Source organism: Spermophilus citellus (genome assembly GCF_964194105.1).
Source record: "Spermophilus citellus genome assembly, chromosome: 1".
Classification (NCBI taxonomy): domain Eukaryota; kingdom Metazoa; phylum Chordata; class Mammalia; order Rodentia; family Sciuridae; genus Spermophilus; species Spermophilus citellus.
In genome coordinates, this window is record NC_138182.1 from 162,025,935 (window position 1) to 162,052,737 (window position 26,803).

The 26,803-nt window shown below is 35.9% G+C and overlaps 1 protein-coding gene across 1 annotated transcript; it reads left to right on the plus strand.

The window, feature by feature from the left end:
- Window positions 1–7,837: 7,837 nt before the first annotated feature.
- Window positions 7,838–19,012, plus strand: LOC308648841 (neuropeptide Y receptor type 6). Its single transcript, XM_081293912.1, has 2 exons — window positions 7,838–8,058; window positions 13,784–19,012. Exon 2 carries the CDS (start codon window positions 13,959–13,961, stop codon window positions 15,072–15,074), a length of 1,116 nt encoding a protein of 371 aa, XP_081150038.1. The 5' UTR covers window positions 7,838–8,058; window positions 13,784–13,958; the 3' UTR covers window positions 15,075–19,012.
- Window positions 19,013–26,803: the final 7,791 nt, after the last annotated feature.

Consider the following 26,803-nt stretch of genomic DNA (forward strand, 5'->3'; position numbering starts at 1 on the left):
TACAAGTAGAATATACTGAAATCCCACAAAGTTGAAAAAGTAATGGTTAAAGTGGCAATGGAGAGTTGAAAATAAATAACCGAATTCCCATTATTTGCAGTAGTTATGTTCTCTAAAGCTGTGATGAACAGGGGATTCATGAAGTGTTGCCCCTGGAGGCAATGCAGAGTTAGGTTCCCATGAGACTCTGGTCATTATGTTCTTAACAACCAATCAATACATAACTTTTATGAGTGTTTTTGCTTAATTGTACTTTATTTAATGTACTCATGACAATAGCAATATAATCTGTTCCTGGTTGAAGCTCATCTAACAAACATTTTCTCTATAAAGCACATCATAGCTTTCTTGCACTTAAGAACCCTAGATAGTACTTCAGCCATTTTAAACAGGGAAATCACACACACACACACACACACACACACACACACACACACACAGAGCATAGCATAAAAATGTGAAAAACATGATACTAAATAGACCACAAAATGGAGCTCATTTTGCAGTATGAGAATTTAAACAAGGAGGCAGAATGTTGCCCTTTTTTTCAACCTGAAATGGGTCATTGGGTGTTTCAATTTTGTGTCCACCTTGTGTATAACTACAGATGACTCTGAATATTGGTTTGAGGGTCACAGATAATTCTAATAGGTAAGTGAGTTCATAAATTCACAATCCTTGAATCAGGCTCAATTGAATATATATATTTGATAACACATATATATTCCTTTCTATGAGTCCTGGACTATATGAGAATGCACATTTAAGTCAGCAAATGAATCTATTCTCAAGAGAAGCACATATGAAGTGCTAAACAAAGTGAGAAAATGGGCAAGAGGGTAGAGGAGGGGTGTTTTGTCTGAATGGGCTTACATTTTCAGGAAACTGTTGATAACAAAAATGAAAGTAATATTTGGAATTAACTGGTCCCAACATCCCAAATGAAACCCTAGTAAAAAGTTCCTTCAGAGGAATTATGCTTTGACATATTTATCTACTATGGCACCATAGGGTATATGAGGATATATAATGTATGTTCAAACATTAGTGTATCACTAAAGAAATAAAATCTGACATTTTAATTACGTGTTTGTTTGTTTATTTACTTACTTATTATTTGGTACTAGGGATTAAGCCTAAGGGCACTTAATCACTGAGCCACATCCCCAGCCCTTTTTATTTATTTATTTATTTATTTATTGAGCCGGGGTCTTACTAAGTTGCTTGGCCTTACTAAGTTGCTGAGGCTAGCTTTGAATTTGCAATCCTTTTGCCTCAGCTTCCTGAGTCACTGGGATTACAGACATGTGCCACTGCACCCAGCATTAATTTACATTTTTAAGAGTATTTTAAATGTTTTATTAGTGAATTATATTCATACATAACAATGGGGCTCATTTTGACTTATTCATAATTGCATATAACATATCTGTGCCTAATGTTTTCAGAGTCCAGTGCCAGAGTAGAAATGAAAGCCCATACTACATCTCTAGAAGTGTAAAAGTTATAAAACAATTTGTCGAATAAAATGTTTAATTAGGAAGTTTGATAAAAATTTTAGAGATATATGTAAAGTTATGGCCAGGTGTAGTGGCACACTCTTTAAATCCCAGCAACTGGAGGCTGAGGCAGAAGAATCACAAGTTCAGCCTAGCAAGAACCTGTCTCAAAATAAAAATTAAAAAGGCCTGGGGATATATAGCTCAGTGGTAAAGTGACCCTGAGTTCAATCCCCAGTAACAAAAAAATTTTTTTTAAATGTGTAAAGTTATGATTTTCACATAACTAAAAGTTGGCAAACTATCTAACCCCATTGAATTTAACTAAGAATTATCATTGCACATGTCTGGATATAACATTGGTGAGCTGGTGCCTTTGAATGAATAATAGGATAAAGACATATAATTCATAAATAAAAATATATTCCAGGAAACTTATTTTTCTTACCTTATTTTGATCTAAATTATGAATCATGTTTTTATTAAAAAGTTTTTCTCATAATTTGTGTCATTTTACCATTAAGGATCTAAAGGATTAATAATTATAATTTATTTAAAGTGTATAACATTTTTAATAATTTATTCTTGAAAATTGCTAAGAGAATAGTCTTTAAATGTTCTTATCATAAAAAAATTAAAAGGATCTGAGGTGATGGGTATATCAATTAGCTTGATTTAATCATTCTACAATTTATACATATATCAAAACATCACATAGTATAACATGGATATAAACAAATTTTTCATTTGTCAATTAAAAAATTGTTGATATAAGAAAAACTGCATAAAATCTGAATACATCATAAAAATGTATGTTAAATACTTAAAAATTTAAATTATATTTGTATTTGCTTTCAAATGTCACCTTTCTTCTAAAACACTGAAAATTATAAAAGTTAAAAGGCAAAGTACAAGTAATAATTAGCAAATCCCAAATTTTAAGTGAAGTTATTATAATAAAGTTTAAACTTTTATGTAAATTAAAAAGAATCAAAGTCCTATTATATATTTTTACAAAAATAGAACTACTTACAAATCTAGGGTTCAAGGCTCATCTATTGCCAATATCAGCAATGTCTGGACCTTCACATATAATATTTGAGAGGAATATGAATTGTTTTATGTTGCAAATAGTCTTCAATGGCCATAGGCCACTGTTGCAAATATCATCCTAAATTTATGAGTATCTCCTGAACTCCATATTGGAATTCAAAGAGAAATAAGTAAATGGAGGCTCAGCTGTAATGGGAGCTAGGACCTCATTATACAAGAATCTATCATATTTGTGCTAAGTTAATTAGTCTTTTCTCTTACTTAAGAATTTCTCCCACAATCCAAAGCAGAATTCATAGCCTCAATAGCCCACATGCTTCATAATGTTTGCACATAACCACCTTTTGTCTCAAGGTCACAGAGGGAGAGATGAGGAGGAGTGTTATCTGTGGTATTAGTCACCACAAGGGATGTTTGGGTTACAGGCTGTACTGTGCTGCTGAGTGCTACATCCCAAATGACATTCGTTTTTTCAAAACAAGATTCAAGTCAAGGCCACTCTTGCCCAGGTCTTCAGGTGGCATGCTAAGCTTTAGTGAGTAAATATTTCATCTAGGAAGTACAGAAAAAAAAAATTCAAACAGGTTACATAACAGCTTTTCTTTTAAAAAACATATATCAGAGAGCTGTTAACAAAGTCAAAAGGATCCTTGATAGAAATAAGGACAGCTGCAGCCCAGTGAAGAAAACAAAACAAAACAAAACGAAAAGCCAGGAACCTCTTTTTACCAAACCCCTGCCATAATTGATCAATTATATAGCACAGATGCCTGGGATTTTAATTTAGAATGTACAACTTGTATTTTTCAAGCGCTTCTTAAGCTTGGAAAATATAGGCTCAGAGATTCACCTAATGTTTTAATTTAAAATTAAAGTATTTCAGATTAGAGACAACAAAATGTGTTTGATAACTAAATTCAATACAATACAAGCATTCAATACAATAAGAACAGATGTAAGTGCTGAAGGGCTCTGGAGAGATGGGAGATACAGTTTTAATTCTTTCTTAAGGTCTTTTCATCAACTATATTGCCTGTTGTCCCAGGCTATTACTCTCCAAAGTAATTTCTTTAAATTAGAGCAGTGAATTTTAGCTTGAGGCAAACAAAATCCTAATGCTTGCTAAATTTTCTTACCAACAAATACAGTACAGAGAAACTTAAGCTTTCAACATTGTATGCCTAAAAAAAGATAAAAATAAAAAAACAAGATTCTTCCAATTATGAAATATTTTTCCAGTTATGAAAATAACTCATACATATAGAAAAGTGGAAAAATACAGAAAATATAAAACATCATTCAGTATAAAAATCATCCATAATTCTAACCCTAGAAATAAACCATTAAATTGGTATATTTTCCTTATTCTATAAATTGTTTTATATATTTGAGATCATACTATATCCAGGGATTTTACATCATGCCTTTTTTACTTAACTTTATGTCAGTGGTATTCTTCTTTTTCTTTTTCCCCTGGTGCTGGGGATAAAACCCAGGGCCTTGCACATGCAAGGTGAGCACTCTACCAACTGAGCTATATCCCTAACTCCAATGATACTCTTTAAATACCAGTTTCAAAGGCTGCATAACAGTCTAACATACAGGTATACTCTAATTTGCTTAGCCTTTTCCCTACTGTTGGAAGTTTAGGTTGATTTTTTTTTACTATATAAATAATATTGCAATTAATATCTTCATGTAAAAATCTTTACCTACATTTCCAAATATTTCCTTAGAGAACATTTCTGCAACTAGAAGTACTGGGATTAAGGAAATAAGTCATTTTTAAGGCTCCTGGATGTTTGCCCTCAATTTTTTAATATGGTGCTCCACATTATATTTCACCAATAATGTAAATAGTACCCCTTCACTCTGTATTCAGGATAGGGTATTTTCCTGTTTTTTCAGTATTTGATGTTTTGACAAATGAAAATGAAAATTCATTGCTGTTTTGTTTTCTATTTCTCTAATTAAGTTGAAACTTTTTTATTCAAATATTTAATTCATATTTTCTCTTGTTAATTGTCCATATCATTTGCCTATTTACATATCAGGATCTTAGTATTTTTCTTGTCAATTCAAATATATGTTGATAATGTAAAATATTGTCTTTTGTATCATACTTGTTGCAAATATTTCTCCCCTTTTTGTGTCTTAATTTAGATAATGTCAACATTTTAGAAGCAAAAGTTTGAAAAAAAATTTTTTTCTGGTACCAGGGATTGAAATCAGAGGCACTTAACCACTGAGCCGCATCCCCAGCCCTTTTTATATTTAATTTTGAGACAGGATCTTGCTGAGTTGCTTAGGGCCTCACTAAGTTGCTGAGGCTGGCTTTGAAATTGTAATCCTCCTGCCTCAGCCTCCCAGGCTGCTGGGATTACAGGCATGTGCCACCATGCCCGACCTAAAATTTATTTAAAGAGGAAACTCAGTTAACCTTTACGTTGTGCTTTCTTCTATTGAGTTCAAGCACATTCATTAATTCATTCAACAAGTATTCACTGAAGACTTACTATTTTCCAAGAACACTGAATTTGCAGCAGTAAATAAGACAGAGTTCTTGGCCTTAACAGCATTTTAGTAAGAAAGGCAATAAATGATCAGGCTGATACACTTTTAAAAAAATATCACTATAGATTATTATATGTGCAATTAAGGAAATAAAATTGGGTGCCATAGTAGAGAATAAAGCAGTGGGGGTGGACTATGTAGACAGGGTGATGAAGGAAGAGTTCTTTGATGAGATTACACATAAATTGGAAGAAGTTTCAAAAATCCTTCTCCATCTAGAGATCATATATTTACTTGTGTATTGAGCAACTTTTAGTCTATTTTCTTATTTCAAATTATTTTTCTAGTTTTTTTTAAATAAATTAGTGTCTTGTGGCTATCCATGAAGGTGAGATTGAAAGTGGTATGTGTGTGTGTGTGTGTGTGTGTATGAAAGTTAGGTCAGATTCACTCCACTGTTCTTCCCTTATCCCATCTCTTCTCCCTCCCCATCAATCCTCTCTCTTTACTCCATTGATCTTTCTTCTATTCCATCAATGGAATCTCCCTTTTCTTTTCATTTTTATTTTTTCCCTTATGTTGGACGGCTTTTGCCTATCAGAAAAAACATGTACCCTTTGACTTACTAGGTCTGACTTATTTCACTTAGCACAATAGTCTCCAGTTCCATCTGTTTATCATCAAATACCATATTTCATTTTTCTTTATGACTGAGTACTACTCTATTGTGTATATATATCACATTTCCTTATCCATTCATTCTTTAAGGGCACCTAGGTTGGTTCCATAGTTTGGTTATTGTGAACTGTGCTGCTGTAAACATTGATGTAGCTGCATCCCTACAGTATGCTGATTTTAGGTCTTTTGGAAATATACTGAAGTTGGGATAGTTGGGTCATACGGTAGTTTTAGTCTTATTTTTTTTTTTGAGAAATCTCCATACTACTTTCCAGAGTGGTTGCAATAACTTGCAGTCCCATGAACAATATAGTGTATCTTTTCCCCATATCCTCACCAACACTTCTTATTATTTGTAGTCTTGACAACTGCCATTCTGATTGGAGTGAGATGAAATCTCAGAGGAGGAAATTAAAGAGATACACATAAGAAAAAAGAGATCAAATTATCTCTGCTGATGACATGATATTATATTTAAAAGATCAAAAAATGCCACCAGAAGACCTCTAGAGATGATAAACAAATTTTGTAAAGTAACAAGATACAAGACCAACATACATAAATCAATTGCATTCCTATATTCCAATAATGAATCTGCTGAAAAATAATATCCCATACACAATAACCTAAAATAAACCCCTTGGGAATTAATCTAATAAAGGAGATGAAGGTCCTCTACAATGAAAACTGAATCCTGAAGAAGACTTTAGAAGATGGAAAGATTTTACATGTTAGGTAGGCAGAATCCATATTGTCAAAAGTGTCATATTACCAAACATGTATACTGATTCCATGTAATCCTAATCAAAATACTAATGAAAACTTTCACAGAACTAGAAAAATCAGTTATAAAATTTCATTTGGAAAAATAAGAGATCCAGAATAACCAAAGCAATCCTGAGGAAAAAGAGCTTTGCTGGAGTCACCACAATACCAGTCCTCAAATTATACTACAGAGCTAAAGTAACAAAAGCAGCATGGTACCAGCATCAAAACAGCCATGAAGACCAATGGAATAGAATACAAGACCCAGAGACAAACCCACATAAATACAGTTATCTGATACTAGACAAAGTTACCAAAAATGTACACTGGGGAATAGATATCCTTTTAAACAAATGGTACAATGAGGAATAGCCCCCTTCTTATGATAATTTTTCAAATACAGGAAAAGTGCTTTTCAGTCCACACTTTGAGTTACAGTCCAAAAGCAGCTCAGTTGTCAGTTTCAAGATGTTAGACAAAAATCTTGTATTATAATGCATACTTTACTGAGAAAAATGGGATTAATTTCAATTTTAAAGGTATTTCTATTAATCTCGTAAATTATAGAAAAACCTGGAATAAATTCCATCTCTTAACTACTGGTAAATTCTCTAAGAACAACAATTAATGTGAAGACTTCTCCCCTCTTTTTTTTTTTTTTTTTTTGATACCAGGGATTGAACCAGGGCACTTAACCACTAAACCACATCCCTAGCCCCCCCCCACCCCTTTTTTAAATTTAGAGACAGGGTCTTGCTGAGTTGCTTAGGGTCTTGATAAATTGATGAGAATGGCTTTGAACTCATGATCCTCCTGCCTCTGCCTCCACAGCCTCTGGGATTACAGGTCTGTACCACCACGTCCAGTTCAACAACTATTAATGTTTACTTAAAATTTTCCAGGAAGGGGGTTGTGGTTGTGGATTGGTGGTATAGTGCTTGCCTAGCATGTGTGAGGCACTGGGTTCAATTCTCAGCACCACATCTAAATAAATAAATAAATAAATAATTTTCCCCAGGAATATTTAAGTCAAATGTCTGATTTTGGCAAAGATAAATTTTTTAAATAAGCATAAATATAAAATAGATACCTCAAAGGAGTATAATATGCTATTATGTATGTGTATGTGTGTGTGTGTGTGTGTGTGTGGTAGAAAATGGCACAGAATTTCAAGATGCCCTCTTATTATCATCGCTACAAAATGATGGAAAGCTACATTGTGAATGCATGTGTTAAACAGCTGCATCTAATCTCACTGCTGCTGAGATTCCTGACTCCTCCCTTCCAGCTCCTCAGTGGCTTCAGCGCCACTGGATTCCAGAGCTGGGTCCTCGGTGCAATGATTCCAACTCTAGGGAGCAGCTTCTGAAATGAAAGTATACATTGTTTAGTGGATTCATAAGCTAAGAAGGGATGTTGGGACTTGGAGAGATGGCTAATATGTCTTCCTTTGACAGAGAAATAAACTCAAAATAGTAATAATGGGAATGAAGAAAGAAAACATGTAGAAGATGAAAAGAATAGCAATAGAACTGAAAATTTCCAACAGGTAAGAAATTGGGAAACCCACCTCAAAAATGCTGAAAAAAAATCTTGCAGATGTGTTTTTCAGATAGGTATTTCATGTTTAAATATTCCAGTTTTTAAATATGTGAAAATCATTAAACATTGAAATTGCAATGCTTTTAGGCTTAATTGTAGCAATTGTATTTTTTTTCTTTTTTTAAATGTGATCTGAAAAACAACTCTACAGCTTTCAAATGCACCAATGTAGAAAAACTGTCAAAAGGAATCACCAAAAGCTAGTTCTGGCACAATGTGATTTTGACTACTGTTGTTTATCAGTTAGTAAATAAACACCTGGTAGACTTATTTTCATTGACAGAGTTAAGCTCTCCTTTTTTGAAGTATTTGATGTAATGTTATTTTAAGAACTAAAAACCTCAACATCCCTAAAATGGCAAGCTCAGTCATTAATCTTCAAAGAAAATTAAAGCCAATTCAGACACAATCTGTGTTGGCTTGATTTTAACACTAGCTTTGGGAACCAAAATGTGTATATTTTCCATAGACACTTTATATCGGCTCAGGCAACTGTCAAATTCTAGAAAAAACACATAACCTATTTCCAGCAGAGAAAATCCAACTATGTGTAATAAAAGAATGCATGGGTCAAATGTAATCCTCACATTTTTAAAGATAGCACACATTTCTACAATAGACACAAAATGGTTTTTTTTTTAATGAGTAAATAATTGAATAGGATAATAAGTTTGTGTAATGTTGAATAACCAGACCAATTATACTTTTTAATAAGGCTGTGAGAGAGGAGGGATTTGTTTCTAGGTGCTTATTGTGGATACTTAATGTAATGCTGTGTTCTTAGCATAAGCTCTAAGATGTGTCTTTACAGAGATTCCAGTTCTTTTTTTGTTTCCATGGTACAGAAAAGATTAGTTGGGCTGATTTTTTTTTTTTTTTTTTTTTTTTTTACAAAATGAAATGGCCAAATAAACTAGAAATATTGGTTTGTATATTATTTAAAAAATAGAAGTCTTATTTCTGGCTTAGCTACTAAGTATGCAAACATGAGCAAGTCTTACTTCTATGTTTGTAAATTAGTATTAAATATTATTACTATCTGAAGTTCAAGACTGCCATAGAGCCCAAGAAAACCCACCTGGTCAGCACCGGTATTCTAGATGAATTAAGTAAGGGATGGGCCAGTAATTTGAAAATCACTGAGCCCTAGACAAGGGTGAGACATTATCTGCATCAGCATGATCAAAGAACCTGTAATCCTAGAAATTTAAGGAAAGGGAAAGAGAATTCAGGGAGGGGGAGTTTGCATTGTGTTTCTGATTTTGAGCCTCTCACATGCATACTTGGGGAGTAAGGCATGTGCAAAATTTCATTTTGTCTAAAGTTAAAGAAAAAAATAGAAAATGTTGTTTGAGTAATTTTAAAATTAAAAATAGGAAATACTGAACTTTATTCAAGAAATATAAAACAGGAGGCAGCAGAAAATAGTGGAAAGAACATGTAACTCTGAGAGCTGCGGCATCTGTAAAAAGAGATATATGTAAGACCTTCAGAGTCTTTTCCAGTTCAACATGTAGTTGCAAATAATCTGAAATATACTTTTTTTTTAGTGTTATAGACAATTAAAGGAAAGGGGGGAAACAGGGTAGAGATGACAGATAAACAGAAAGAGAGGAAGTTAATGAATGGTCAGGAGAAAACATTGAAAAAGCCCAAAGGGCAAATCCACAGAAAGTCTACCCCTACCCCCTACCCAAAAGAGAATTATATGGCTAAAAAGAAGAAATATACATGCTAACAAAAAGACATTCATATACAGAAATAAATATGTCCAGAGAGATTTTAGTGGACATTATGCTCTTATTTAATTCATCATGAAACTTGCAAACACAAAATTATAAAAAATTAATGCAATGTTGTTGTAGTATTTCATTAGGAGACAAAAATAGAACCAGTTCCAGGTAGGTGCAATAAATTACTGGCATTTTTCAAGCATGTTTGTTAATTTGAGATCTCAATCTCTGGGTCATTTTCAATCAAGCTAGCCAGAGATGAACTTTCCTAAAATAGAAATGTATCCCAAGAATTTTTTTAGGAATCAGGGGTTAACATTACTTTGCTTTCAGATAGGCTAGATTTAAATATTTTAACTTCATAGTTACCAATTATGTAAAGTGTAATCCATGTTGCAATTTAACGTCCATATTTGGGGATTTTCCTATTAATCTTCTCTGAATTGTGCGGAGGGCAACTGGATAATGTAACTCTTGCACTCCTCTTTGAGTCCCTCCCAGATGAAGCCCATCTAATCTTCTGGCCTTTCTGAGCTCCAAGCCTCTATAGGAATTTATAGACTGGGAGCAAATGTTTACTTTGCTCCTAGTCAGCATACAGGAAAGAAGGGTCTCCATGAAGTTTCAGACTTGCTATTGCAGGACGGTGAGTGATTCCCCATGTGCTAGGAAGACATCCCAAATCAACAAGAATGGGCAATACAAGGGTTACCAACTTTATTCCCATCTCTTACCAATCAACCAAGAACTCTGCAAAATTATGTGAATTTTTACATCTGTAAAGAGAAAACTGTGATTCAGACCTATCTTTGCAGAATTCATAGGAAGCTTTTCTTTATTATAGTAATAAGAGTTGGGGGAAAAAAAACACTCAAAAGACTGATGATTTTGTATGGTGTGAGCTAACTCCTGGGCCTTTCTGTGCATTGGTTGCTCTATGAGATGTAGGTATAATATTCCCACCCCTTCCCAACAAAAACTTGATGTTGGAGAAATAAATAGTACAGCAGATATAAAATCACTTTCAGCCCTTTGTTGGATGGGGGTGTTGGGGTGAGGGCAAGGCTTAGGCCCAGGAACTTAGGTTCAAGGATCTGGCAATTGAAAGAAAATGCAAGGCACATTAGGAATATTGGTCATACTTTATTTGGATGATAGCCATTAGCCATCCCTACTTCTGCACCCGAGCCATTTTCATAGGCTCTTTTTATATACAGTTCAAACAAAGAAGGCACACTGGCTTACATAGAGAGGGGAGCATGCTCACATGTTAATGTTTATGACCTCTTGTATGTGTGCTGAATCAGAGTGCTTCTGGCTTTGACTAACCATAACATAGCTGGTTCCCAGCTTTGGCTACACACAAAGAAACATAACATAGTCCCTCGGAAGTGTTGGTGAGAGACCCTGACTTCAGCCATTTTGGGCCTGCCCCAACAGGGGCTAGATCAATTCCACCCACACGACTGACATATTCAACAAAAATAATAATAACAATAATGAGCACTGTATTTGCACAGTTTTTAACAGCTTATAAAATGTTTTTAATATATTATTTTATTGCCCCTTTTAACAAGATGTGAAATAGGTAGGACATTTTAAAATTTCATTGTACAGGTGAAGAAACTGAGGCCAAGAGAAGTGGCTTGCCCAAAATCAAATAGTCAGCAGCAGGACATGAGTCCAAAGAGAAAGTCCAGTGTCATTTGAGAGTACCAAGCTATACATGTAGTCATTACTCATTTCCTTTTCATTTCTTTCCTCCTCCAAGTAGGAAGTGCTTGGTAGGAGGCCTCTAATTAGCAATCAAAGCTTTCTGTTTCTCATTTTTAGTTCTAGTCTATCAACTGTCATAAAGACCTTTAATCTATCTTAAAATTCCCCTTCAGCCAGGATCTCTGAGCCTTTCCAGGTCTATTGGACCCCTGAATCACCCAAGCCTGAGACCATTATTTTTAGCTATTACCACCCTCATAAGTGTTACTCTTTCTCCTTATCACCACATCACATTGGGGCCACAGACAAGTCCCTGAATCTTTCTTTGTAAAACACACTGTCTTTATCAACAGTTTCCATTCATCTATGGTATTTTAACAGTGTTCTTTATTGTGGTATCAGTTGTTGAAAGGGTTACAGACATAAGTATTCTTAAGGTGATTTATTTCCAATAACAATCTGCTAAGCCTTTGAACTCAGGGAGAATGTGTGAATAAGCCAGGTAATTTCAAACAACAAATACAGTTCTTTTTCATTCTTATTGCTCAGTTCCTTTTGCCAATGTCATTATGGGTTTTTTTTTTTCTTTCTCCACTTCTAAAGAACAAGCAACATGAAAAGTTGGTTGGGTTCCACCCCCCCACCTGCCCCCACCCCGCCTTCCACTTTGACTTCTTACCATGTGTTCTCTTTGGGCCCGAAATCTCAGCACTTCGAATGAATGGCAGAGAGTTCATCACGCCTATTGTGCACCCTTATATGGAATATGACCACCATATACTATGCTAAGCTTTAGGACCAAGGCCCCTCTTTCCTTTAGAAGTCAGTCAGAAGGGATCTGGAAGAAGAAGAATTGGAGGAATAGTTTCTAAATAAAGTTAATTCTAAGTGGTAGCTCACTAGGTACTAGCAGTCTTGCTTTGACCCCCAGAATCTGAAGAGTGTACCCCAAAATTGCCTGTACAAAGTATGACTTCAGCCCCAGAGAATAGAAAAAGAGAAAAGAAGAGAAGACAAATGTTATTCCATAGCAACCATATGATGAACTCTCTGCCATTCATTCTAAGTGCTGAGATTTCTGGCCCAAAGAGAACACATGGTAAGAGGTCGAAGTGGAAGGGGGAAAAGAAAACCCAACCAACTTTCCATGTTGGCTTATTCTTTAGGAAGTTGATTTAAAAAAAAAAGCATAATGACATTGGTAAAAGAAACTGAGCAATAAGAATGAAAGAGAACGTGTATTTGCTGTGATTTTAGCCCTCAATCTAAAGGCTATAGATGAGCTTTAGACAGTGGAGCTGACAAATTTTATTCAACATACATATTCTGAGCACCTATTCTGTGCTCTACATTGAGAATTTAGTTGCATGATCTTATTATGCATGATCTCCTCAAAACAACTCAGATTTTTTTTTACAGATAGAAAATTGAAGAGAAAAGGTAATTGATTTATGCCAAAGCCATACAGATACCACAGAGAAATGCCCTAATTTGAACATGTCTTAGTGCCTTTGTGCTACAGATGCCACATACTTCAGAATTTATAAACTTTGGAAATTTATTTCTCACAGTTGTAGGGGTCTGGGAAGTTCAAGATCAAGGTGCTAGCAGGTATGGGATCTGGCGAGGGCTGCTCTCTGCTTCCAGAATGGTTGTTGCTACATTCTCTGATGGGGAAGAATTGTGTGTCCTCACGTGACAGAAGGGGCAAATTTACTCCTTCAATTCCTTTTTATAAGGCACTAATCCATCATGAGGGTAAAACCCATATAGGCTAATCAACTCTTAAAAGCTCCACTTCTTAATAGTGTTGTACTGGGACATGAATTTTGGAGGGAATGCAAACATTTAAACCATACTAGATCCCAATTCCAAAAACAGTACTTTGACTTCCATAGCATAATTTCTTTCCTTATGATTTTAAAGTCTGTGGGCTCAAGTGGCTACATACTTGTATGACCCTGAAAAAAAAAGACAGATGTTAATGGGATGCAAATGTGTATTTGAGATGTCTTACCCAGTTAATGGGGTGCCATCACATTTCCTGCCTCACCGGCTCTAAAGGCTATGCTGATGGACCCTGAGATGAGATAAGAAGAGGGTAAAAATACAAGAGATCCACTGGATATTTGTCTATGTCCTCAAGGGTCATTGTTCCACCTACAGAATTATCTATATGGTTAAGAATTTGCATTAATATTCTGGCTTGTTTTTAATTTTTAGGGTCTCAAGATCAGGCTCAAGTCTTTCATGTTTTCATCAAACACGATCAGAGATCAGGGAAGATTAAACTACTAATTACTCATTGGAAGCCTCAGAACAAGGTACCTCCAAGAATTGATTATCAAAATCCTATCCAAGCACAGTTAGAAAACCTCTTCTTACCCATCCTGACATAATGGAAGCTTCCCTCAACCAGCCAGCATCTAATAAAACCAGTGCAAAGAGCAATAACTCTGCATTTTTCTACTTTGAGTCCTGTCAACCCCCTTATCTTGCCTTACTATTGTTACTCATAGTCTATACTGTGGTCTTAATTGTGGGCCTCTTTGGAAACCTCTCTCTTATCATCATCATTTTTAAGAAGCAGAGAGAAGCTCAGAACGTCACTAACATACTGATTGCCAATCTCTCCCTCTCTGACATCTTGGTGTGTATCATGTGCATCCCTTTCACAGTTGTCTACACTCTGATGGACCACTGGATATTTGGAAACACCATGTGCAAACTCACTTCCTATGTGCAGAGTGTCTCAATCTCTGTGTCCATTTTCTCACTTGTATTAATTGCTATCGAAAGATATCAGCTTATTGTCAACCCCCGTGGCTGGAAGCCCAGCATCTCTCATGCCTACTGGGGCATCACCTTTATTTGGCTCATTTCCCTTCTGTTGTCTATTCCCTTGTTCCTGTCCTACCACCTCACTGATGAGCCCTTTCGCAACCTCTCTCTCCCCAAGGACATTTACACCCACAGAGTGGCCTGTATAGAGAAGTGGCCCTCCAAAATAAACCAGCTCCTCTTTTCCACTTCCTTGTTTATGCTCCAGTATTTTGTTCCTCTGGGCTTCATCCTCATCTGCTACCTGAAGATTGTTATCTGCCTCCGCAAAAGAAACAGGAAAGTAGACTGGAAGAGGGAAAATGAGAGCCGGCTCAGTGAGAACAAGAGGATCAACACAATGCTGATCTCCATCGTGGTGACGTTTGGAGCCTGCTGGCTGCCCTTGAACATCTTCAATGTAATCTTTGACTGGTATCACGAGGTGCTGATGAGCTGCCAACATAACCTGGTATTTGTAGTTTGCCACTTGGTTGCCATGGTTTCTACATGCATAAACCCTCTCTTTTACGGCTTTCTCAACAAAAATTTCCAGAAGGACCTGGTGGTGTTAATTCACCACTGTTGGTGCTTTGCACCTCGGGAAAGATATGAAAATATTGCCATCTCCGCTATGCACACAGATGAATCCAAGGGATCTTTAAAACTGGCTCACCTACCAACAGGTATATAAAAATTGATGATGTTTTATACCAAAGCTCTTCTTCGATGAAAGATGGGGAGGTTGTGGTGAGGAAAATGGCAGAGTGCAGAAAGAAACCAAAACCAAAAAATATAGCAACTTTATACTCAGTCTTGCTTCAGATTAGCCTGTCTGTCTCATAAGCCCCAATGTACACTCTAACACACAGAGGCATAGATCAACCGTTTTGCCTTTTCTTAAAAGAATAACTCTAATAATTCAACCCAGCCACCAGCATTTTTGATGGAGAATAAAATGAGAAAGCAGACAGAAAGAAAGACAAGCAGTGGAGATGGTAGAGAACAACACTCCCAGAGTCTGTTGTTCAGTGGATTATCCACGGAAATTATTACTAAGGCTATGCCTAGTGAAAGCAATGCCATACCTCCTTAGCAGTGAGTCACTTCTACTTTCAGGTGGAAACTGTAACTTTCACTCAAGTAACTTCAATTTAATTAGACAAGTCATAATTTATTAATCAGGTAACTAATTAAGTTTACATTAAAGCTGAAGGGATTTTTTAAAATTTCAAAATATTTATAGAAAAACAATTTACCACAACATTCCTATACCACAAATATACCATAGGATTTTAATAACCAATAAAAATATACAAAGCCTATCCTGAAAATATAATTGGAAGTATTTAATATATAGGCCCATGAGGATAGAGCTGAGTAATTTAAAATGTTAGTCCTTGGTAACACAGACTATTTGGTAATTAACAAAGGGTGACTCTTGTCATCAGACTGCAATTAACTGGGAGGGGGACCAGCTTTATAAACTGCAGGCATGCCAATTTATTCTTTCCAGAATTTAAAAAGAGGGGGAAAAAATTCAGGTTTCTAAATCACAAAGTTATCATCTTAGGGATCTGGGCCTGCTTCGTCTCTTCAGGTATATCTCCCAATAAATTCCCTCCTGAGAATTTAGATGCATTGGCTCATCCCTAATAAAACTGCAAATAGCAGTTTCAAACAAGGTTAAAGTTGGGAAGTTTAAAAAAGTATTTAAAATGAAATAACCAATTAGTTTTCTGTACTTTATGTGAATTTAGGTTTATTTCCCCTCTCACCCAACATGCATGTTAAAAGAAAACCAAAATTCAACACACATTCACTCACCCACAGATTACTCCAAGCTAATGCTAATTCTTGGAGTAACATCTCTAATGGCCAAGTCATGAACCCCTGAAAATAGGGGGGGGGAAACCCAGATTGAAGGGATGGTTTTAACATAACATTTGAACCATGTATTGTAATTGCAATTCATTCCCATGCCTGAATCAGATTCTCTAGTTTATGGCAACAGTACATTTTCTTTACTACAATGCCATACATGTTATTAGAACTGACCACAAATTCTTTAGCACTCCAATTATGCTAGAAATCACTTTAACTAACCTCTAATGGCCAATAGAGATAGAGCTTCCAATACAAAATGGCTTTATATCCTGAATTGGTTATGTATACTAAATAAGGGTCATTATGACTCTTTTATTAGGTCTAAGGGACTTCATCAGTAGCAACTTTATAATTATCCCCAGTTTTTTTTAAAACCTTGCATATATCTTGTCACTTAAACATTTTTAAAAGATCCTTCATCCCAACAGAGTCACTTATACACAGGAATCAGATTGTTTTCAAAAACACATGGGAATAATGAGAATTCATACCCCATTTGAAACAATTGTATGATAGATGATATGTCAAGATCAATGTAATGTTTTGAGCAACTAATAAATTTCTGATGTTTAAAAAAAATAAAAATTTAAAAAACATGCTGAAAAAAAAGTTACTAAACTACTGTTTAAACAGCCATTTGCTCAGAGACTTTCATTAAATTCTCATGAGCTTTATCACTTCTTTGGATGAATCTCCCTTATACCTATAAAATTTGAAATGCAGCTTATTTATGTAAAAATGTATTTTCTTTTGAATTCAATATTCTCTGAATACCTGTGATTTTTTTTCTTCTGGTGAAAAATTTTCTCCCATTCTGTCTTCCTTTCTCCCTTTCTTCTGCTCTCCTTCTTTTGTCTTCCCCTCCATTCTTTCCCTCCCTCCCTCTTTCTTTTTCCCTCTGTCTAATTCTCTTCAGCTTTTTAATTTTCTTTCATTTTGGGATAAATGAACAACAAAAGCATTTCAATGAACTAAAACATAACAGTCTTACAGTACTGGTTGCAAATATTCTTAGTTAAATACCAAGTCCAAATGGTGTCAGCTTAGAATCCTAAAGTTCAGGACTGTTACCCCTAATCCAGGAAGCAGTCAGTCTCCCTGGATACCCTTTCCATGTCTTGTGATGGTGGTTAGTCCTATAACTAAGATCCAATGTGACATTTGATTTACTTGATAAAGAAATACTGATTCTGGTTTCCTCATCAAACCACTAAACACAGGAAAGAGCATTAGACCCTATTACTACTCTCTCCTGGCACCCACACTCATATGCCCAGTCTCCTCTAACACTGACTCCACCTGTAGCACTCACAAGAAATCCCTGTATATGGTTAAATATTAATTCTGTCTGGCTCCATGACAAGAGCAATTTTCCTCTGTAAAGCTCTTTTATTTTTCCTTTTAAACTTTGCTTGAGCTCCTGTGAAACGAGTCGCCAGTGGTATAACTATCAATAATAGTCTTTCCTTGTTTATTTATCTCAAAAAAAAAAGTAGTGAAGAAAATGGACTTTTAAAATGGTTGTCTCTACCCTCAAAGGGACTTACCTTATGATAAGCAGGAGAACATAGGTATGTAAGTAGCTGGTAAAGAAGGTATCATGGAAATATAAACCAAGAGGCCCCACAGAGATGAAACTCATATGAGAGTTCCAGGGAAATCAGCCTTGTTTCCTCTGTTTTTACAGTATTTGTGGATGGTTCACATCAGCTTGGTGTACCACTGAGCCACCTAATAAATGACATAAGACTTCCTCTTCTCAGTTGCTTCACTGCAGTGCCAGATGGCCTATATTCCCCTTTTTAGGAATCTGGATGACATTTGCCATGTTGTCCTAGAAACAGACTTCTCTAGCTAGTACTCCAAAAATCTTCTATCCTCTGACCTCTAATCATTTTGAGTTGGAGTGATTTCCCATATCTTTGGAATTTTCTGGTGGGGAGGGAGTGGGAAGACTATTACTAGGATCAAAAAAAAAAAAGATCCATGTAAAACACTCAAAGAATCAGTAAACTAACTAGTCTGCATGTTCCTATCCAGGGAACCAGAGATGAATGAGAAAATGCTAAAACATTCTTGCAATAAGTACCCTCGGTTTTCTTTCTGCCTGCCCTTAAAAGATCCCTAGCAGAATTACCCAATTTCCAAGATGGATAATCAACAACAAAAGTTATTCAAAATATAGATTATATAAATGTGGTTTAAATGTGTTCAGTATATGGGATATGTATATTCTGAAAAAGGTGGAAATAACTTGATGAATCAACCTGCCGAAGGATTCAGCAGTAAGAAGCTGCTAAGGTTCAACAGCATAGTTCAACAGCCTAAGGAAAAGGCTTGTCTCTCTTCCTGCAAGCTTTGGTTTTTACAGAATAATAATAAATCAAGAAAAACATATTAAGCCTTTATAATGTACTTGGCACTGTGTGAGGTAAAGAAAAATTGTAAGGCACAGCTTTAAAGAATTTTCATTCTCACTGAAGCTTTTGCCAGAGGGGTAATTCAATGTCTCAGTTTCGAAGGCTTTAATTTTTTTTTAATTTACTTTTTCATGTACAATCTAGTTGACAAATAAAAGTTATATACATATACAGTGTACAATATGCTTTGATAGGTCTATACATTGAAATTGGTAAATCAAGCTAATTAACATATCCATCATCTCACATACTTTTCATTTTTGTTATGAGAACATTTAAGATGTAGTCAGCAATTTTCAAGAATAATATGTTGTTATTAAACTACAGTCACTATGATGCACAGCAATTTTCCTGAATTTATTCCTCCTATCTCACTGAAATTTTGTATCCTTTTTTGGACATTTTCCCAATCCTACCCACTCCCAGCTCCTAGTAACTACCATTTTACCCTCTGATTTTATGAGTTTGACTTTTTTTAGATTTCCTATGTAAGTGAGATCATACAATATTTGTTTTTCTGGGCCTGGTTTATTTCACTTAGCATAACATTGTCCTGGTGCATCCATGTTGTCACAACTAACATATTTCCTTTTTTTTTTTAAAGACATAATAGTTTGCCTGTGTGTGTGTGTGTGTGTGTGTGTGTGTGTGTGTGTTTTCTCTAACCATTCAACCATCAGTTACCACTTAAGTTGATTCTCTATCTTGGCTACTATGGATAGTGCTCCAATGAGCGCAGGAGTACAGACAACTCTCTGACATACTGATTTCAATTCCTTCAAATATGTACTCAAAGTGGGATTGCTGGATCATATGGTAGTTCTATTTTTAAGTTTTTGAGGACCCTCTACACTGCTTTCCATAATGGATGTACTTATTTAATTCCTGCCAACAATGCACAAGTGTTCTGAAGCTTTTTAATGTATTTTAAGTTAGGTTGAAAGCTGCCTGAAAAAAGTTCAGAGTGACTAAAATAGTTCATATCAAAGAAAAGTCTCAAGCCAGGTGTGGCGGTACACAATTGTAATCCCAGCAGCTCAGTAGGCTGAGACAGGAGGATCACAAGTTCAAAGCCTCAGCAAAAGTGAAGTGCTAAGCAATTCAGTGGGACCCTGTCTCTAAATAAAATACAAAATAAGGCTGAGGGTGTGGCTCAGTGGTCGAGTGCCCCTAAATTCAATCCCTGGTATGCACCCCCCTCTGCCAAAAAAATGACTCAGTTTACTTTCATACTCATAAGTGAGAATAAACTAAGGAAAGAAGTGGATATACACTAAAAGAGAGAGAAATAGAAAAAGTGTTTCAAGATTGATATGAAGGGGCTGGGGTTGTGGCTCAGTGGCAGAGCGCTTGCCTAGCATGTGTGAGGCACTGGGTTCGATTCTCAGCACCACATAAAAATAAATAAATAAATAAAAGAAAGGTCCATCAACATCTAAAACATTTTTTTAAAAAAGATTGATATGAAGAATTCATAAAATCCTCCCTGGAATCACCCATACAATAAACTGGAGAAAGAAGATGAGCATTTCCAATGGGGTAAGGAGGGTCTCTTTTCCCTCTTCCTATACCCAAATCAAATTCCTTGAAGCTGGGGTAGTGTTTCCCCTGAGGGAGAAGGAAAAGATACCTGGTACTGGTGAGAGGAAGCCATCCATCTTCCATCTGTCTGTTGATTATTTCCTGATGTCCTCTGTTAGGCAGATAAATCTGTTCTTCTCAGCTGAATGGTGAACTTTCGAAGACTTTCTCTTATATCTTTTATTCATTCTCTACCAGACTCCTCACTGCTTCCAGAGTGCATAAGGTAGGAACAGACAAGGAAAGAGCATTCAATACAAATATATTTTTAAAAATTATTTCTTTAAAAAAAGTTGGGCAGTACTTACATGTTGGATGCCTGAATGTTTTCAAATCTGTGTTTCATTAATTATCTAATGAGAGCATAAAGGCATACTCTTAATTACACAGAGATTTTAGTAATGCCAACAATCCTCAAAATATTTGCTAAATGTTTCTCAACAACCTCCTGTAATTCCTCAGAGCTATTAGTATGCCCTCCACCACTGCTCCCCGAGTACCCTGGGTAGATTGCTGTTGCAGGGGACGGACATGCAAGACACCAAGTAGGAACAGGAAACAGATTTTTATTGCCTATAGCCAGGTTCAGAGGGCAAAGCTTTCGCTGTAATCAATCAATCCCCCTGAACCCCGTATTCAGGCAGTTTCAGAACTTTATATACAGCATGTAAGGGGAGGGGCTCAGAAGTTCAGTCTGCAGAAGTTCATATAAAACCAGCTTTTCCTTTCACTGTTCTGGGCAAGTTAACCCTTCAAGGACAGTACCTGAGAAGGGGAAAGCTTCTTCTCCACTTTCTCTCCTCCCCTTGCCAGCTGTTCCCATGGAGCCCAATTTGTAACTTCTCTTATCTTAGAAATGTAGACATCTCTGTGAAGCTCCAGCTCAAGACCAGAGGCCTTGTTAAAGGATCTGTCTTTATTTTTAATCACACTTTGCATTTGTAAACACACTTCTACAAACTACTGTACGTGCTTATAAAAAAGTAGTAAGGGGATTGACTTATTTTGCTTAGCATGATATTCTCCAACTCCAACCATTTACTAATATGTGGATGCTAATTCACAATAAGGCACGGGGTGGGGAGGGGCACTAGGAAAGAATAGCGTTACCTTAGATTAGGTAGAGGGAAGTGATGGGAGGAGAGAGAGGGGATGTTGGGATGGAAAAGATAGTAGATGAAATAGACGTTATTACTATTATTACTGTGTTATATGTGACTACATAACCAATGATTCTGCAACATGTACACTCAGAAAAATGAGAAATTATATCCCTTCTATGTATGATATATCAAAGTGCATAAATGCATTCTACTGTCATGTATAACTAATTAAAACAAATAATAATTTAAAAAAAAAAACTAATAGGCAGCACTGATCTCTTCCTGGCCAGGACCAAGTAAAATAGAGCAACAGGAAAATAGGAGCTACACTGAACTCTTTTGTAGAGAATCTATTGCTAATAGTTCTAAAATCAATTATGGTGAAGATTTCTGGAGAAGCTTAGTTAAAATTTTCTGTGGAGAAGGGGATGCCACTACACTACCACATGCACAGTTCCATGAAGACCAGTTCACATGTGTGCCTCCCCACAAAACATTTGAATTCCCTGAAGGAAAGGACTTGTATCTTATCTGCTTTAGTAGTTCCAGTGCCAAGTTCAGCATCTGGCACAAAGTCATGGCAGAGTAAATACCTGTAACCAATAGATGTAGAATAACATCTGGGGACAACAGATCTTTGCTTGTCTTTTTTGAAGTAAGGATTCACATAGTGAGTGAGGCTTACCCTCCCTAGACTCAGTATCTGAAGAAGAAGAGGCCAAGCATCCATGTGAAATATAAGAGGTTGAGAAATATGCACAAGAACAAGAACCAACAAAAACATACTTTAGTCATAGGAAGGTTTAAGGGCAAAGTGGACTTCTATGGCTCAAATGTCATTTGCCGGTAAGAGTTGTGCCTTAACTGAGCAGCTAACTGGGAAGATCCTAGAACTGGAAGAAAATGCTCTATTAATTTCTAATTAGCTGCATTGGTAGGTTCTTGGAATGGCTAGCTTTTAGAAAGAAAAGGCCATTCAGGGCAACCAGCATCTAGGAGAGTGGCACCATTAATAATTCTATTAGAGAAGCCAGACTTTCTCTAAAGGGCCGATGCAGAGCACAACTTAAATCATTTCCAGTAAGCCAATTCTTCTTCCCTAGTGAGAAATAAAAGCAAAAGACTAAAAGCAAAAATTATTGAATTACTGATTAAGAAGCCATTTTCGCATCCTGAGGTCCCAGAAGATGCCACCTGTTTTCCTACAGCAGTGGTGTCCCTGACTCCTAGACTGTCCTCAGTCCTTTCTCTTGATGAGTCAAGTTATGCACTTTTTATATATTGTATGAAATTTCTCAACTTAAAAATAAAGACAGATATTTGAACATATGTTTGTTCATGAACATGTACAGAGCACCCAGGAAAATATCTGAAAGGAAACATTCCAGAGCACTGGCTGTGTTTATCCCCAGATGATAAGACTTTTAGGCAAAATAGCTTTCTTTCCTCTTTGTTTCATTTGCCTTCTTTTTTTAAAGGTTAAAAACCCCACAAATATCATTTATTTATTTATTATTTTTGATACTGGGGATCGAACTCAAAGCCATGCACATGCTGAGCATACCTTCTACTACTGAGCCGCACACCCAGCCCTCTGATAAATTATTCATTGTTAGTATGTAAAAATACCAGTAATTTTTATGTTGACCTTATATTCTGTGTTCTTACAAGTTTACTTACTTAGTAAATTCTAATGGTTTACTTGTAGCTTATTTCTAATTTTCTGTGAATATGATCGTGTCATTTGATAATAATGGCTGTTTTATATTCTGTTCTTATTCTTGCATTTTTAATTTATTATTTGTATCTTACTGTCCAGCAGGGGCCAACAAACAACTTCTTTGTTCAAAAATGAGTATGTGTATTTATTTTAACTTTTACTTTTGAAGACTATTTTAATGGGATTTAGAATTACAAATTGGTAATCATTTATTATTTTAAAGTTATTCTTCCCTAAATTCAGTTGGGAAAATCAACTGTCTTATATTTACTCTTTTTAAGATAATGTATCTTTTATTCACTGGCTTTAAGATGTTCTTATTGTCTTTACATCTAGCCTACTAAATTCTACCACCCCCTTGTTTTTAATCCTTTTGCTCATTTTTATCTTCTAAATATTCTATTAGGAACATGTGTTATTTGTATAAAGTTTTTTAATGGAAGAGAGAAAAACAAAAACTTAAGGGAAAAAAACTTTAGAATTCAAACTGCCTGTCCATGAGGCAACTGTGGTACAAGAATTCAAGAGATATAAAGTTTAGCTTAGACTTTGGGCCAATTGCTTCAGTTTCCTCATCTATAAAGTTAATCCATCTATTCATTCAACAAATAAATATTTAATAAGTATCTACTACGTGTTTTAATAGAATAGTGGGCATGAATGATATAATCCCTGCCCTTAAGCAGTTTACAATGTATCAGAGATTATATTTTTTAGAAAATAAATTGAGGACTGGGGTTGTGGCTCAGTGGTAGAGTCCTTGCCTATATGAGGCACTGGGTTTGAACCTCAGCACCATATAAAAATAAATAAATAAAATAAAGATATTGGGTCCATCTACAACTAAAAAAATATATTTAAAAAGAAAGTAAATTGAGATGGTAGAGGATGTAGCTCAGTGGTAGAGCACTGGCCTAGAATATGTGCAAAAAAAGAAAAAGAAATTGAATTTTAGCAAGAGTACAAAGGCCATAAATAAGAAAATATAATATTATAAAGGAACTTAACAAGAAAAATTAACCTAGTCTGAGGGAAATGGGGAAAAGAAGTAGACAGGGAAACTACCTAGAAGAAATCATTTTTAAACTGAGATCAAAAGAATGATTAGGCCTTTGCCAGACAGAAGTGGGGCTAATTGGTCTCCTAGTTCTTTGTGATTTTGTGATTCTGTGTTCCATGCTGCCGAGTCCAAACAATATCATGCATCTTGTATGCCCATTCATTAACTCACTTAATCCTAAAGTACTTTTGTGGATAGGTAATGTTTTTCTAGTTTACAAATAAGGAAATGGTTAGTTAAATTGCCTAAAGTTGCATAGTCATAAATCTTCAAATCCACCCTCTTATTGATCATTTAGGTATAATTTACTAAGTATCTGCAAATTCTCTGCTACACATTGAAGATAAAGAGACCAATAAAATTAGATTCCTGCCTTTGAAGAATGCACTGTTTAAGGCAGGATATTGAAATTGTCAGTAATCCAGACAATTACAACGTAAGTATTTAGGAAAGAGAGACAGAGTGGGAATACATATATTCACTAGAATCTAATTCTCTATCTTCTGAAGAAAATCTGGGGGGTACATCATCACTCAGATTATATGAATTGGTAAATTTGCAAAGCAGGAACTGAAGCCCAGTATTCCTGACCGGTCTTGACCAATATCTCTGCTCTCTGCTATAACATTAGGTAGATCAAAACTGGCAGTCTGTTCAAATAAAAATCTTCCAGGGAAGTGGATGTCCAGATGGTAAGTATTCCTCTTACTATGTAGAATAAGCATGTTTTTTCACAAAGTGATGAATTTTTTTGAAAAAAGAAATATGTCCTCTGTCTCAGATTTCAGGAAAATGAGAAAAGTATGAAACCAAGATTTCAGAATTGGTCCTGGAAAATATTCAGCCAAAATCTTTCAGCAAATGTTAGATCTGATTTTAGAGCCTAATGAACTGCTGAGCCTCTAGTTTGGTGGCCTGAGTCTGGGATATGACTTAGGAGTTAATGATTCAGTAGAACCTAGACCGACAGTTGAGGAACCTCAATTCCTCTACAGAACAAGTAATAAGAAACAGTCATAGATCTCATTTTTTTTTCATCCTCCTGAGAGGTCACAGGGGGCTACATGCTCATACAATAAAATTGTCTGGTGTTAATGCAATAGGAACTATCAACATTCCTTTAAAACCAGGAGTTAAGACTCTCATCCCAAGTCTTCCACGAACTTATTTTGCAGCCCTATGCATATCACTTAATTGTCAGTTCAGCCATCTATGAAAGGGGATTCCCTGATGCTCAGAAGTTCATTAGGCTCTAAAAAGACATGTGGGTGAGAAGAGGCTTTGTCAAAGAATGACCATGAAGTGCTCCGGGGTTCTGGTGGCCAAGATTTAGCTTATATGTGTCTGAGTCCAAGCTGCTAATGCTGAGATTTTTCATCACTATGAGAAGAAACAAAGAGCAAACATTTTAATTTTTCAAAAATTTTTTGTGGTGCCAGGGATTGAACCAAGGGCTTTGTATATGTGAGGCAAACACTCTACCAACTGATCTATATCCCCAGCCCTTGAACTAACCAATCTTGAAACAAGAGTTCACATTGTCTATTGTCATTTCCTTTGTCATTTTGAGGATTAACTGTGAATTCCCAGCACCACAAAAAAAAAAAAAAAAAAAAGGTTAGTTCAAGGACTAGAGTGTAACAATGACTGCATTTAAATTTGCATAAATAATTAAAAAGCATGGTCTTTCAAAGAACAAATTGATATGTGGACTTCATCAAATTTAAAATGTTTGCTCTTGAAAAATACTGTTAAGAGAACAAAAGAACAGAGGACTGCCCTGTCGAACTGCAGACTCATGCTGGAGCCCAGGCCAAGGATGGCCCTTGCCTACCCAGGTGGGAGCCCAGGCCCAGGTTACGCCCAGGACTGCACCTGCCCCAACCGACCTGCTGACCCACCTGGGAGCCCAGGCCTGGCCCACTTCCATCTTGGTATACTGCAGCCATTGCCATAGCTCTTACCACATAGTAGCTTCCACCTTAGGCCAATAGATAGGGCCTGGAGGCAGATGCATCTCCAATCAGGCATCTCAAAGCTGTTGTAAGGCCCACCCTTTCAGCCTCATCTCTGAAAGTGGTTGCATCCATCTTGGAACACCTCCACTGTTATCTTGAGTTACCTCCCCTATTGCTGTCACCACCTTTAGTTGCAGTGGCATCCATCGTGGGACACTGGCCAGGAACAGGAAGCCCAACACCAAAGTGAGGTACAGGTAATCTATAAGGACACTACAAAATTATAGAATAGAAACTATAATACCACAGATCCACACTGCAAGAAACAAAGACACATAGACAACATGAAAAAACAAGGGAAGAAAGTGTCCCAAACAAACCAGGATACTACAATAACAGAATCCATGGATAGCACAGTTGATGAAATGTCAGAGAAGGAGTTCAGAATGTACATAATTAAAATAATCTGCAGATTAAAGAATGACATAAGTGACCAAATACAGGCAAAAATTGATCACTCCAACAAAGAGATAAGAGAGCAAGTACAGTAGCAAAAGAGTACTTCAAGAAAGAAATAGAGATTCTGGAAAAAAAAATCAGAGATCCTTGAAATAAAGGAAACAAACAAACAAACAAAAAAGAAATAAAAAACTCAATGGAAAGTATCACCAACAGACTAGATTGCTTGGAAGAC

Bases quoted from the DNA above. Each gene is read 5' to 3' on its own strand.
- LOC308648841 (XM_081293912.1), top strand. From the start codon at position 13,959: ATGGAAGCTTCCCTCAACCAGCCAGCATCTAATAAAACCAGTGCAAAG.